The 16,498-nt window shown below is 41.2% G+C and overlaps 1 protein-coding gene across 1 annotated transcript; it reads right to left on the reverse strand.

The window, feature by feature from the left end:
- Positions 1–3,514: 3,514 nt before the first annotated feature.
- Positions 3,515–8,431, reverse strand: LOC308410478 (sterile alpha motif domain-containing protein 3-like; the record flags this gene model as incomplete). Its single annotated transcript, XM_080903814.1, has 6 exons — positions 3,515–6,492; positions 6,725–6,931; positions 7,222–7,386; positions 7,477–7,561; positions 7,972–7,990; positions 8,338–8,431. 6 exons carry the CDS (start codon positions 8,429–8,431, stop codon positions 6,190–6,192), a joined length of 873 nt encoding a protein of 290 aa, XP_080759940.1. The 3' UTR covers positions 3,515–6,189.
- Positions 8,432–16,498: the final 8,067 nt, after the last annotated feature.

Genomic DNA, 16,498 nt, shown 5'->3' on the forward strand with positions numbered 1-16,498 from the left:
CTTCCCAACCAGTATGCCAACATTCAATACTATTAGCAATTTTTGGAGGGCAGTTTGTGGCAGTCATTTCAGTTCTAGGGTCTCATTCAACCACTTCCATTCTGGAAGGAAGTAAAGACGGAAAGACCCTTAAACGTTGATTCCCAATTTAAATGCAGTAACTCCTTAAAAAGGGGGAGGGGTGGGAGTTCTGGTGGATTTCTAAGCATTAATATATTATGTATTCAATTATTATTATTAATGACACCATAAGGTATACTGCCACAGTGGTTGTGATAAATTTTTGCAGGCCACTGTAGTGGCCACCTCAAACACTACAAGCACTTTCAACAAATCACTACAGCTGCGTCATGTGACCATCTAATATTTATTCTGTTTTGTATTTACCAAGCGAACAGCCGGTTGTGTTTGATGTGTGTTTTGCAGTATCCCAGGAGACATCCGGCAGACGGCCTAGGATGGGCAAATCCCACAACGTCTGAAGTTTCAGCCAGAAAACACTGTTATCGTCTGCCGGGACCGAGAGTTTTGTCGCTACCGCTGGCGGCTCTGCATCCACTCTCCATGGGGAAAACAAGGTAATTGTTTGATAGGAATTACCAGCTTAGCATTAATCCACTGGCCAGTTCTTCTGTGTTGAAGTGTGGTATGAGCAAAGCCTGCCTAGGAGGAACTGAGGGGGAATGAACTGTACTAGGAGTATAAAGGAGGCAGGGAAGGAGACCGCACCGAAGCGCGGTCCGTTGAAGAACCCAATCAAATCTTCGAGTGAGTCCAATCTAGTCTGACAGTGTTGGTGTTTTAGCCACTGACTTACTGACACAAAACACAACACTTCAGTTACTTCTCACCTCACGTCAGAAATGCAACAGCTGTGTTTAACTGAATTACCACCTTGCAGCATTATTTCACTGCCACAAGCTGCAATTTAGTTGTTCACTGGCAATCACTGGAATGAGATGGACAGATGTACATATGTCACTCTGTCACAGAGTGAGTTAACATTTTGAGTCATGTACACATAAAAAGAGCTAAAAGTAGATGAGAAAACAGTGGAAAGCTAGAATGAGAAGCAGCATGCACACAAGCAGAGCAGTGAATTTTTTGAAAGGGATGTTACTCGACCACAGAGATAAGATGGTGCTGTCATCACCCATCAGCACCGGTAATACTAATAAAACTTGTTCATATTAAGTTTCTATTTATTCAATAATTATTGGATTTTTTTTAAAAATTGTTTAACCAGCCTTTTTGGTGCTTTTTGGTACTTTTACCAATTTTAACTCCTTTTTGTTTTTGTGTTTTTTTATGGCAAATCATCCATCCATCCATTTTCTTCTGCTTATCCAGGGCTGGGTCGCAGAGGCAGCAGCCCAAGCAGAGAAGCCCAGACCTCCCTCTCTCCATCCACCACCTCCAGCTTGTCCGGGGGAACACCAAGGCGTTCCCAGGCCAGCCGAGAGGTATAATCTCTCCAGCGTGTCCTGGGTCTGCCCCGGGGCCTCCTCCCGGTGGGACATGCCTGGAACACCTCACCCAGGAGGCACCCAGGAGGCATCCTTGTCAGATGCCCGAACCACCTCAGCTGGCTCCTTTCGATGTGGAGGAGCAGCGGCTCTACTCTGAGCCCCTCCCAGATGGCCGAACTTCTCACCCTATCTCTAAGGGAGAGGCCAGCCACCCTTCGGAGGAAGCTCATTTCTGCCGCCTGTATCCGCAATCTCGTTCTTTCGGTCACAGATCGTGACCATGTCATGGAGTGCTATGAGACTCGCTTGGCACAAAGCTTTGTGACCAGTTGTTTGCAAAAGGAATTTTACTTTTTTCTTTTCTTTTAACTAAAAGAGAGAGAGAATCAATCTTTATGAAATCACACCATTGCCCACCATCAGATGCAAAAGTAAGGGGGTTGCTTCAATTCCCAACAAGACACGCCGCCTAATTTTCAAGGTGGTCTTTATGCAAACTGTTCACTCTGTAAATCTTCAACAGGACAACATGCCAATATGCCATGGGTACATAACCAGTCATTATCTGACCACACCAGAGCCAAAAACAGAAAAATGCTCATTTTAAAATCAATCAGAAAACAGAGACCAGATGTTTTTGAATCAAACATCAAAAACATCATTATACTGAGTTCAAAAACACTCTGTGGCTGTGAAAAAAACCAGTCCACCGAAACAAAAAAATATATAAAAAATAACCTGGATGTTCAAGCTTTCAATAATCCAAACGCAATGAATCGTAAACCTTAAGAAAGACAAAGAGTGAGTAAAAATCCTGAGAATGGCCAGACAAACAAAGAGTGAGTTTAGTGGCATTCCCCTGTTATCTCAGCCACACGGCTATAATCAAAAAACACTTTTGTCCTTGCTTAATGCTGAAACATCTGTAGAAAGAACGCATTGTGCACTTCCAGTAATTCCTCCCTGAAAATAAGCTCTCAAGATCTCCAGAAACACTGCAGCATTTCTACCCTGTGCGTATTCAGGGAAACCCTAGGATTGTAGGAAGCTTCTTTTTCCGAAGGCCTCCAAGTCATCGACTCATTATCGAATTTCTGCCATCTGTGACTCTCTGGCGAGTGGTCAAGCCTTGGCAAGGCTCAGCTGTGTCCTTGAGCAAGGTGAGGTGGGTCTCGGCACTGGGTGAGTATCAGCAAGTTTCCTTTCAAATGCATTTTGTGATTCACAATGAGGATTGTGTTGATGACACAATATGAAATCATAGACAGCAGCAGTCATGGAATTACACAACAGAAAAAGATGTTAGAAATTAGTTCTTTTATTTAAACCTTTAATTGTACACAGTGATATTTAGCTGCAGGATAGGACAAATAAAGCTGCTCACTGTTAACCACAGAAAACTGTAACGGTCAAATAGTCTGTCCTTGTCAGTATATTTAAACCGCAGTATTAAAATGTACAATTCTGAAAGTTGTTTTTGTCATGCTGGGAAAAGTGGGTCCAATACACTAATATACATAAGCTGAATTTAATTCTCAAATTTTAAAATCATTACTTTGGTAACTGGTCACTCCCGATTGTTCGTTGTTTTTCTTTTGTTTGTTTCTGGACGCAGGCCTAAACTTAGAAAAACACATTACACTCTCAGAAATAGGGGTACCAAAGTGTACCAAAAAGGGTACAAATGCTTGTCGCTGGGGGTGTTCCTTTTTGAAGGACATTTCTGTACCCTTTAGGCTTGGTACATTTTTGTACCTTATAAAGTTGTACCATCTGAAGTACAATCATGTACTTTCCTAAGACATAAATGTACCTTCAAACTATAGTACAGAAATGTTCCCTTGAAAAGGGTACAATAGGGTACCTATGAGGGTACCCCCCCAGCGACAACCTATTTCGTACCTAAAGAGACAAAAATGTACCCCCAATAGTCCAAAATATTTGGTTATTTAACTATTTATTTTTGATAATAGAATCACATCAAAGCATTTAAACAACCACAGGAATACATCCTTGATTACATTCATACATTGCCATAGGACATGTTAAGAAAAATACATTCATTTAAAAAAAAGTAAACAATCACATAAAGACATTAAACACCTGAACACAATGTTTTGACGGATCACAGAGATGTCATGTATTTAAAAAACTGTCCACACAAATGTTTTGCTCTACTTCATCAAGCCAGAATATATATATATGTCATATATATAGACAAAGTGGAAAATGTTCTTGCAATCACGTCACACAGAATACCTCAAGGACACAAACAGTCTATCATCAACTAAATAGGTGTCTAGAGCTTGAAAATCTAATTCATTTCCTGGATTGAACAGGATCCAGTCATTGTCAACTGCCACTTGGTAAGCATGGAAATGACATTCATAAGTGCGAGGAAGTAACAGTTTCCCACACAATACCCAACAAGTATCAACATTCAAAATATACTTGATTTTAAAGAATATAGGTATGGCTTCAGTGTGTACATGGCCAACTACAAAAACATCCTCAAGTTCATATTTGACACTGCTGACAGATATAGCAGACACACGCTGAAGCACTTTATCCTGAAAATGCACATCTGTAAAACTTTTGTTCATTTCCAGAGCATTCTGTAAGTCACCTGGCAGAGATGAAAATGGCACACTGACACTTGTGCTGAGTGAATGTTCAAAGTCAACAAGCAACCTACCTGAAGAAAACTCCCAGCACTGTTTCATTTGATGACGATTGCTAAGAGTTGCAGTGATGTTTACAAAGTTTTTGCATTTACTCGCTATATTTTTGAAATATTGATGCTTGCTTTCATATCTCATACACCATAAAGGGCGAAGAGGACCATACATCAAAATCAGCCTTGGGTAGTGAATAAGGTAGTGACACTTGGGTGTTAAAACATTTCCAAAGACTTTTGTAGTCATTTCAAGAAATTCTTGAATAAGCAGGTTTAAATGAGCAAGCTCATCTTTTCTCACATTTGTAGCCATTACACGATCTACGATTTCTGAACATAATAAGAACACATGCCAATATGGAGTGCCAGGTGGAACATGGGGAGCCATTAAAAAAGGCAAGAGCCTGAAAAGGCACCATTTTTGACTGGCTGATCCAACTATGTTAGAATTTCGAAGCATCTTTTCCGTCAGTGGCACTGGTCTGTTCGGCTTGTCATTCCTCCCAAACTTCACATTTTTCAGCTCATCATTGATTTCATATATGGTGATGTGCTTTTCCCTGTGAGCTTTACAAATAACCAAGTTCATTACCAAAGGAATAACCCCCTCCAGCAAGTCGTGCATTACATCTGGGGGAAGAGACTGGGTCACATCAAAATAAGGCAGTGCATCAAATGTACAGTTACCATACACACCGTACAAAGCAGCACTCTCTGGGTTGTTTTCCACACAGTTTATGTGGTACTCATGTACTTTGGTTGTTCTAATAACAAAATGGTCCTCACAAAAGTGCTGTTGTATCTCCGAGTGCGAGGCCATACAAAATCGGCATATTCTGCCTGTATTGAAAGACATTGAGAAACGCCCAATCATATGAGCAGAAAGGTTGTCGCATGAAATGGTAGCAAGAGCAGCATGAACTGTGTGCTCTACTTCATCGACACAGATAGTGAAACCCTCTGTGGACAGCATCTTCAAGTCAGTTATCAAGGGCTGAAGTATAGTTTCAAGCCCACACTCTTTTAAATGTGAATGGCGAACCAGTAAGGCTAAATGAATGTGACTCAACTTTGAGCGATGTTTTCCACTTATGTTTCCTATAGTATAATAAAATGCACAGATTTTGTATTTAATTCGTTTTGCACCAAGGGGGTTCACAATTTCAAATTCATCTTCATAAAAATGAAGTCTTAGAGCTTGAGGATGGTCTTTGAAAAATGAGTGGTCTTTAAAATACATGCCATCTTTGTAATCAGTCAAAACATCATCATCTTGATTTCTGTGGTTATCCAGAACAATTTGTTCCCACACATCCTCCACCTGACAGTATTTGTTTAATACCTGTAGGATTGGAACATACGAATAACTACCAATTTTCACACCAGAATGGTCTCTTACTGTGTAACTGATAGGTTCTGTCATGTTCATTTTTGATTTGCAGTGTTCTTTTATCATAAATGGTGAACGAATTGAATCACATGCTTTCTGGAAAAAATCTGAAGTAGACAAAACCTGCTCAAGTTCTGGACAATCACTGAGGCGGAAACCATGTTTATCCAAATGATAACGAATAAACGAGTCGTAGTTTTCTTTAAAAAAACACAAAAGAAAACTAAGATCATCAACGATGTCTTGCTGAACAGAGTGTGGAAGGTTATTTTTTTCAGTACATTTGAGAATAAAGCTAAATAAATGATCTCCTAAATTATCAAGCAAACTGTCCATACTAGGTGGTGTGGGCTGCTGAACTGTGTGCGTCTCGTCTGAACTGTGTGTGTGTGGGTCTTCAACCTCTTTGTGTGCATGGTTTTCAAATCCATCTTCAACTACCTCAAGGCTATTCAAAACAGAGGGTTTGTGTTTGCGATACACATGGCGTCGAAAAGAGTGATACTTGGAAAAAGCTGCCTGGCAGTCATTTATTCCACAAGTGATGCTGAAATGAGGCTCATGTGCGTGTACTAACCCAACATGTATAATCAACTTCCTCAGAGTAAATGCCCTTTTTGAACATTTTGAACATTTGTGGAGTGGGGGCATATTTAATAGAGTTGGTTAAGTACCCTGGTGACACTTACTGGCAGGGGTTTGTCTCCCTGGTCTCCTATGTTGACAATGCAGTTCTGAAGAAAGACAAGTGTTTTCTTGAAGTATGCAGGGTAGGTCATGTTGAACATGAAGAAGGTGGAGAATGCTGAGATGTAGGCCTCATCCAGCGAGACCTTCTTCAGTGGCAAATCCTTGGTCATTTGAAGAACATTTTGAAGAACAGCAGTGAAGTTTTCGCTAAAGCGGCGACAGATGTTGTCTTGGCAGGGATGCATTAAATCAACCTCATAACACAACTGGAAATGAAAAGAGCAGAATAGACAAAAGAATGACATTTTACATTGAGGATTTAAATTTTTGACATGTTTAAAGACACAGACTGGAGATAAATGTAAAGTGCTTTAACCCGTGAACAAAAATTCTAAAGATAATGAACAGATTGATTAATCAGTTAGTACAGAAAATAATAATCAGATTTAGAAACAAAAAATCATTAGCTGTTTCCCCAATCATCTTAACAATTCTTACCCCTGCAGATGTCCCCAGGAATGGATATCTCTTTAATAGGTCCACAGTACACATTCCTTCAGCTACCTCTCGACGTCTCCATGCAAAGGTTTTTGTCATGCGGTCTTTCACCAGTGCTGTGTCAGGATGTAGCTTCTTGTGCTGATCATTTAGCACCTTGATATGAGCATCAACGGAGGCTGCATCTTCCCCCACAAAGCACGAATCCTTTGTCAAAACAGATATCAGTATTATCATAAGTAAAATCTGATAAGTTAATGTTACTCGAAATGCGGTAATTTGTACACCAAATGCTTTGAAAAAAATGCAAAAATGTTGAATAGGAATTGCAAGTTGAGCTGACTTTTGTTAAATCAACTGTGAAGTTCCTTTTTCTATGTTAATGTTATCTGTTAACATGTTTCTTTCAATTCATGTTTACTTTTAGCTTTACAGTGAACATAATAAGACTACATATGTTACCTTAGCTCTTAAAGGCTGAGGGTGTGAGGACTTACGAGAGAGGGCTTCAGTCTCTTCAGACAGGAGCTGCTGGATTCCTCTGTGGTCCGATGTTTCTGCGTGCGTCCAAACTTTTCTTTAACCCGGTTCACTTCTTCGTTGCTGATTAGGGGAGCCCGTTCTGCTTTGAACTTTCTCTTGAGTTGGCTGTGCCAGGTGTCCTAGTTGTTTCAAATGTATATAAGTAGTTAATTATGCTTACTTTATATTAATATAATCTATAAAAGAAACAAAAAAGGAGAGGTACTCACATAACCATTTCCGTGTACATCTCTTAAAGGATACTTCACAATCAGGGCTTTGATTACCTGGATGTAGTCTGAGTGGGTTGGGTACCTGTTTCAAACATAAGAAAGACAACCCACAGTGCACTGATTACTCTTATCCTTTCCTGGGGGCTTTTCTGTTCTTCAATTCTTCTAATCATATTGTTATTACCGTAAATAGTATGTTGTAGACCAATGTCAAATCAATGTAGCTAAAGTTGATTTAAATTTTTTTAAAATGGGCGTGGACAAACAGCCACACCTCTCCCAAACTTAATAACATAATAATAACAATAAGCTATCATTGTGAATCTGTCTATATTCCCCAAAAGGAAGTTACAATTAATTCTCTTGATTAATTGTTAATATAAATTAACTGGTAATATAAAAATGTAAGTAAGTGTACGTGTCCCTGCACAGAGCTTACAGCTCTCATATTCGAAAATCCCACTAAGTAGGTGGAATGGTACAAATGTGTACCTTCCATTGTTTAAAATCCCTTTGAGCGGGAAACAAGTTAGATGGGATAAATTTTGCTTAGAAAACGATTTTGTTAATAGCTATATTTACATACTAGCATGTTTTGAGAAATTATTGATTTTTTTTACATTTTTGTACACGGTTCGACACTATTTATTGATAAAACACTCGAATACGGCGGGCAGACAGACGTTGAACATTCCACCAACAGTCTAAATAGTCCACATTTGTACCTTTCTTTGTTTAAAACTTAGCTAACTGCTAGCTTTCGCCCATGTTAAATCTAGCTCTTCGGACTTTTGCTAACTCTACTGTAAAATTACACGTTGTAATTTTTATAAAAACACAAAATCACACCCGACTTACCTCTAAATCTTTGCGCCTCGTCGTCTGACACATCAATGCCTTCTTCCATCAACCTTTTAAGGAGCTCCTCCGTGGATAACCCCCTGAGAGTCATTTTCTGTGTCAACGCTAGTCAGCTCGGAGGCGGAGCACTCATCACTGCTGCCTTTTCGGCCTTTGGGATTAATGCGCGTTGCGAACTTGACACATGAAAATACAACATTGTGGTATTAATGCGCAGTTGTTTAGAAACCGTTATGCTGTCTTGGCGAACTATATTTGTAACTTACAAAATGTAGTCACCGTAACATAAAAATCTGCTTGACATTTTAACTTCCAAAGAACCTCGGTTTAACTTGATGTTGCAAATTCCATAAAAACCTCACAATTAATGAACAATTCTAGGATGTAGTTAAAGCAAAAAAGTAAAGTCCAAACATAACAGTAAAATGATTTCACGTTTTTGAAAGATTTAAAACATTAAAAAATTATAACTGGAACTTAATAAAATGGAAATGGACCAGTTTTTTTTTAACATCATTTGGTTGTGCCTGCATGTCATTGTGTGTGTGTGTTTTTTAATATAATTTAACATAACTTACACAAAGGTAGGTTACAGATATTCTTTGCATCATAGGATAATTTACGTACAGAGGAGAGGACCAACAGATTTGATTATAACATGTAGCTTTTATGAGCACACTCACATCTCATATGAATTTTACAATTAACCAGGCCCATCCAGATTTTCCCATGCTGACCCATTACCACATTCTGCCACTGCAGTACAGGTCAAAATGGTACAGATTTGTACTTTATTTCAAATTGAACCTTTAAAGGGGCATTTCTGGACTTTTAAAGACCAGTATTGTACTTTTAAGGGAACATTTTAAAAAAAATGTACCTATAGGTACAAAAATGTTCTTCTCTCGTACCTCTATTTCTGAGAGTGCAGTGAATTTTTTGAAAGGGATGTTACTCGACCACAGAGACAAGATGGTGCTGTCATCACCCATCAGCACCGGTAATACTAATAAAACTTGTTCATATATGAAGTTTCTATTTATTCAATAATTATTGGATTTTTTAAAAAATTGTTTAACCAGCCTTTTTGGTGCTTTTTGGTACTTTTACCAATTTTAACTCCTTTTTGTTTTTGTGTTTTTTTATGGCAAATCATCCATCCATCCATTTTCTTCTGCTTATCCAGGGCTGGGTCGCAGAGGCAGCAGCCCAAGCAGAGAAGCCCAGACCTCCCTCTCTCCATCCACCACCTCCAGCTTGTCCGGGGGAACACCAAGGCGTTCCCAGGCCAGCCGAGAGGTATAATCTCTCCAGCGTGTCCTGGGTCTGCCCCGGGGCCTCCTCCCGGTGGGACATGCCTGGAACACCTCACCCAGGAGGCACCCAGGAGGCATCCTTGTCAGATGCCCGAACCACCTCAGCTGGCTCCTTTCGATGTGGAGGAGCAGCGGCTCTACTCTGAGCCCCTCCCAGATGGCCGAACTTCTCACCCTATCTCTAAGGGAGAGGCCAGCCACCCTTCGGAGGAAGCTCATTTCTGCCGCCTGTATCCGCAATCTCGTTCTTTCGGTCACAGATCGTGACCATGTCATGGAGTGCTATGAGACTCGCTTGGCACAAAGCTTTGTGACCAGTTGTTTGCAAAAGGAATTTTACTTTTTTCTTTTCTTTTAACTAAAAGAGAGAGAGAGAATCAATCTTTATGAAATCACACCATTGCCCACCATCAGATGCAAAAGTAAGGGGGTTGCTTCAATTCCCAACAAGACACGCCGCCTAATTTTCAAGGTGGTCTTTATGCAAACTGTTCACTCTGTAAATCTTCAACAGGACAACATGCCAATATGCCATGGGTACATAACCAGTCATTATCTGACCACACCAGAGCCAAAAACAGAAAAATGCTCATTTTAAAATCAATCAGAAAACAGAGACCAGATGTTTTTGAATCAAACATCAAAAACATCATTATACTGAGTTCAAAAACACTCTGTGGCTGTGAAAAAAACCAGTCCACCGAAACAAAAAAATATATAAAAAATAACCTGGATGTTCAAGCTTTCAATAATCCAAACGCAATGAATCGTAAACCTTAAGAAAGACAAAGAGTGAGTAAAAATCCTGAGAATGGCCAGACAAACAAAGAGTGAGTTTAGTGGCATTCCCCTGTTATCTCAGCCACACGGCTATAATCAAAAAACACTTTTGTCCTTGCTTAATGCTGAAACATCTGTAGAAAGAACGCATTGTGCACTTCCAGTAATTCCTCCCTGAAAATAAGCTCTCAAGATCTCCAGAAACACTGCAGCATTTCTACCCTGTGCGTATTCAGGGAAACCCTAGGATTGTAGGAAGCTTCTTTTTCCGAAGGCCTCCAAGTCATCGACTCATTATCGAATTTCTGCCATCTGTGACTCTCTGGCGAGTGGTCAAGCCTTGGCAAGGCTCAGCTGTGTCCTTGAGCAAGGTGAGGTGGGTCTCGGCACTGGGTGAGTATCAGCAAGTTTCCTTTCAAATGCATTTTGTGATTCACAATGAGGATCGTGTTGATGACACAATATGAAATCATAGACAGCAGCAGTCATGGAATTACACAACAGAAAAAGATGTTAGAAATTAGTTCTTTTATTTAAACCTTTAATTGTACACAGTGATATTTAGCTGCAGGATAGGACAAATAAAGCTGCTCACTGTTAACCACAGAAAACTGTAACGGTCAAATAGTCTGTCCTTGTCAGTATATTTAAACCGCAGTATTAAAATGTACAATTCTGAAAGTTGTTTTTGTCATGCTGGGAAAAGTGGGTCCAATACACTAATATACATAAGCTGAATTTAATTCTCAAATTTTAAAATCATTACTTTGGTAACTGGTCACTCCCGATTGTTCGTTGTTTTTCTTTTGTTTGTTTCTGGACGCAGGCCTAAACTTAGAAAAACACATTAAGACAATAACAAAGTCAGCTTACTATCGCTTCAAGAATATTTTAAGGATAAAAGATCTGATGTCTCAACAGGACCTGGAAAAACTAGTCCATGCATTCATCTTTAGTAGGCTTGATTACTGTAACAGCATCTTTACAGGTCTACCTAAAAAATCAGTCAGACAACTACAGCTCATTCAGAACTCTGCTGCTCGAGTCCTCACTAAGACCAAAAAAGTGGACCACATCAGTCCAGCTCTGAGGTCTTTACACTGGCTGCCTGTCCGTCAGAGGATAGACTTTAAAGTTCTGATGCTGGTCTATAAAGCTCTGAATGGTTTAGGACCAAAATACATCAGTGACCTCCTGACCCAGTATGAACCTTCCAGATCCCTCAGGTCATCTGGATCCGGTCTTTTATCAGTTCCCAGAGTCAGAACCAGACACGGAGAAGCTGCATTCAGCTTTTATGCTCCTTATATCTGTAACAAACTCCCAGAAAGCCTCAGATCAGCTGAAACACTCAGTTTATTTAACTGAGTGGAGAGTCACAGATTTTAAGGCCTATGGGAGTGTCCCCAAGAGGGTCATGGACCCCGTATTGATCCTCTACCTCAGCGGTCTCCAACCTTTTTTGCGCCACGAACCGGTTTATGCCCGACAATATTTTCACGGACCGGCCTTTAATGTGTCGCGGATAAATACGACAAAATAAAACTAGTACCGGTACCGAAAAAAAGAAGGTTTATTCATAACACACGTGAAAAGGAAAACCAAGTTAACGATAAAAACGATAACAAAATAACACTGAAAACCGATAAAAACCCTGAAAACCAGACATTTCACACCTGAGCCTCAACTCTCGCGGCCTGGTACCAAACGACTCACGGACCGGTACCGGTCCGAGGCCCGGGGGTTGGGGACCGCTGCTCTACCTAATCACACGGGCCAAGGTGTGAAAACGGGTGTGGGTTACAAGCCAAGGTTTTGGGTGAACCCATAGTGAAACTTAGCACAAACCTATCATGTGATCTATTGAGTTCAAATGGCCTGACAGAACTCCTAAACACAAACTTAAAAACGTAGCGTATGCTGTACAGTGTAGCAAGGAATGCTCAGACCTCTACATTGGAGAGACCAAACAGCCACTTCATAAACACATGGCACAACATAGAAGAGCCACCTCGACAGGACAAGACTCAGCTGTTCATTTGCATCTAAAGGACAAAGGTCACTCTTTCGAGGGTGCCAATGTTCACATTTTGGACAGAGGAGACAGAGGAGTGAAAGAAGCATCTATGTCCAATGTGAACAACCATCTTTGAACATTGGTGGTGGCTTACGACACCAACTGTGTGCCATCTGTAATCCAGTTTTGAGATCCCTTCCCAGACGCCTTACCGCCCACTCACATCCTGAGCCATGACCCTCTTGGGGACACGCCCATAGGGCTTAAAATTGGGACTCTCCACCATTTGCGCTTCGAACTGAAGAAGCTTCTCGGATGAGAGGTGAAACATCTTCAAGCAACTTAAAGAAGTCCAGACGCTTTTCTTTCCAAACTCCTTAGATGACTGTATGATGCTTAAATGTGTTGTACCTAATTTGATTATAATAAATGCATTCATTGTGATCCAGGATTCATGATGCTGTTTGCTGCCAAAGACATCAAATCTGCCTTCATAAAGCAAGGACACACTCTTAGATTCAACTAAGAGTAAAACCAGCTTGCTGGCTCTCTGTGAAATCAGCACTCACAGGTTATAGGGTCATGTAGTTGTAAGAAAAGTTAGAAGCATCCTTGCATTTACTTGTAAAAGGACAGAACGGTTTAAGGATAGCAGCAGTTAACTCTGGCTGACAGAGAGAGATGAGTGGGAGAGACGAAGCCGGCAGTGATGGAGGGCAGTCTCCTCCTCCTAATAAAGCAGAGAGGGAAGACCAAACGATGTTAAATCACCTCCAACGCCTGCCTCTCACTCAGAGCCAAGCCTTCGCATGCGGTCGTTAAAGTGGCCACAGCGGAGCAGGGGGCCTGTTTCCAAGAAGCTCATTTAACAAACATTGGGGTTTATGGTAGTTGCACTGCGCAGAGCTTGAGTGAGCCATTTGCGTTTTACTCAATCTACTTAACCAGCTGATGGAGGTTGTAAAGGCTGGCAGCCACATTGAGTGGAAGCAATATTGATGACAGTGTTGTAAATAAAACTGCTGATGACACGAAATATTTATGGGGACACGGGCACCTCTGAACGTGAAGCAAGGCAACGCAACCTCACACTGCTCCTCCTTCACTCTTACCGAAGACATCGTATAAACCCTAAGTGTTTGGAAACTGTTTGTGGAGGATTAAACCACCTAAAGCACCTGGGTGGGACTCTCCGCATGGATGCATTCTGAAAGGGTGTTGAGCACAGTTGAAGGGTGTCCTGACTAGACTGTTTCGCTTTTTATTAAATACATGTACGGTTGCACATGCATGAAACACTTCTGTAATGAAACCACTTCCCAAAAGGCTAGGCTGCAAAGCCCTTAGTGGGTTTACGTCCAGTGGCTTTGACCTCTGTACGGGTTAAATGCATGGACCGAGTGGTTATGAAACATGCCACCTCAGCTGTAGTGTATCAGCTGGACCCTACGCAGTATGCATACAAGCCACAAAGGGGCACAGAAGCTGCAACACTGATTCTAGCTAATACAGTTGCACGACAATTGCACAAACACATGCTCAGGCAAGGATTGTCGATCTGACTTCAGGACACTCGTTTTATTGCAACAGCTAATAATATGGCAGTAACTCCAGGACTGATTCGCTGGATGTTCTAACTGATCATCCACTGAAAGTATGCATTAATCATGTTTTATATGATTAAATCATGATTAGTATGGTGTTTTATCACCATTGTTTGTTTTTTTTTGTTTATTTAAATGGCACACAGCTACAGGACAGGAATGTGCAAATGTTAAAATATGCAGATGATATGCTGGGCTACGCAGGTTTGAGGGGTTGGTGCAAATCTCGTTATTTGTTATTTAATGCTGACAAAATGAAAGCGCTTGTCTTTCATTTTAAAAGATCTGCTACTTTCCAGTCGGTCTGTGGAAGTTGTTAATGGTATATGGGAACATTTATTGATGACAAGATTAATTTTATTGATAACGTTGATTTCATGCTTGTTCTTAGGGGGACCATCTGATTGTTGGGGTTTTCTCTGTACTATTGTAGGGTCTTTACCTGCCAATATCAAGTGCATTTAGGCAACAGTTATTATGGTTTGGTTCTATAAGATAAGATAAGATAAGATAAGATAGAACTTTATTAATCCCTCGGGTGGGTTCCTCTGGGAAATTCGACTTCCAAAAAGCACAGCAACGACCGAAGTTACAGTTACAGAATTGTTATATATATATATATATATATATACACACACACACACACACACACACACACATATATAAATACAGAGACAAATATAAATAAAATATACAAAGGGGATAAATAGAATAAATAGGAATAAAAAATAAAAATACAAGTGAATTGCACATTTCAAGTATTGAGTCTATTGCACTGTTGACTATTTACAAAAAGTATTGCACAAAAGGTATTGCACAGTGAGGTGAAGAGGCACTACAGCTTAGTTGTTCCCCCCTCCTTTGTCCTCCTGTTTCCCCTCCCTCTCCCCTCCAGAGAGGAGTTAAACAGTTTGATGGCGTGTGGGACAAAGGAGTTTTTAAGTCTGTTAGTTCTTGTCTTGGGGAGAAGCAACCTGTCACTGAACAGACTCTTCTGATTGTTTATGGCCGTGTGCAGAGGATGCCCAGCATTGTTCATAATGTCCATCAGTTTCTTTAATGTCCTTTTCTCTGCCACTGTCACCAGAGTGTCCAGCTTCATGCCGACCACAGAGCTAGCCTTCCTGATCAGTTTCTCCAGCCTGGATGAGTCCTTCTTTGCTGTGCTGCTCCCCCAGCACACCACAGCATAGAAAAGTACTCCAGCAACCACCGACTGGTAAAACATCCTCAGGAGCTTCCTGCAGATGTTAAAAGACCTCAGCCTCCTGAGGAAGTACAGTCGGCTTTGGGCTTTTTTATACAGGTGCTCTGTGTTGCATGACCAGTCCAGTTTATTGTCCACCCACAGCCCGAGGTACTTGTACTTGTTGACCACCTCCACCTCCTCCCCCTCTATCTGAACCGGCAGTGGACCTGCTCTGGACCTCCCGAAGTCCACAACCAGTTCCTTAGTCTTTGAGGTGTTGAGTTGCAGGTGGTTTGTGTGACTCCATGCGACAAAGTTCCTCACCAGACTTCTGTACTCCTCTTCCTGATCATCCCAGATACACCCCATGATGGCCGTGTCATCTGCAAACTTCTGAATATGGCATAATTCAGAGTTGTAGCAGAAGTCAGAGGTGTACAGGGTGAAGAGAAGAGGGGACAGCACAGTTCCCTGTGGTGCTTCTGTGCTGCTGACCACAGTGTCAGACGTGATGTCCTTCAGCCTGACGTACTGTGGTCTGTCGGTGAGGTAGTCGGAGATCCAAGCCACCAGGCAGGGGTCCACCTCCATCCTGTTCAGTTTTTCCTGAAGCATACAGGGCCGGATGGTATTAAAGGCACTGGAAAAGTCAAGAAACAGTATCCTGACCGTGCCTTTTCCCCCATCCAGGTGTGAGTGGGCTCTGTGTAGGAGGTACAGGATGGCATCCTCCACTCCGACACCCGCCTTGTATGCAAACTGTAGTGGGTCCTGGGCATGTTGTACCTGTGGTCGGAGGAAGTTGAGGAAGAGCCGCTCTAGAGTCTTCATAAGATGTGACGTCAGTGCCACCGGTCGGAAGTCATTCAGCTCATTGGGCCGGTTCTTTTTGGGGACCGGGACGATGCAGGATGTCTTCCATAGGGCGGGCACTCTCCCCAGTCGCAGACTGAGGTTGAAGACTCGTTGTAGCGGCTCCCCAAGTTCAGCAAGTTCAATTGAATAAAACAGAATAACTGAGAACTGAACTTCTGAATTGCTTTGTGAATTGTTCAACTAATGATAATTTTCCACTAATGTGGACAACAAAGTTATTCTGTTCTAAAGAAGTAGACTGCCTTCCCTTTATCTTTAGACCAGTTCATTAAATTTACACTGTGCTTGCTCATATTCAGTTCATTTCAGTTTTATTTATACAGCACCAAATCACAATAACTCAAAGCCCTTTATATTGTAGATCATAGGTGTCAAA

This window comes from Rhamphochromis sp. 'chilingali' (assembly GCF_963969265.1).
Source record: "Rhamphochromis sp. 'chilingali' genome assembly, chromosome: 14".
Taxonomy (NCBI): Eukaryota; Metazoa; Chordata; class Actinopteri; order Cichliformes; family Cichlidae; genus Rhamphochromis; species Rhamphochromis sp. 'chilingali'.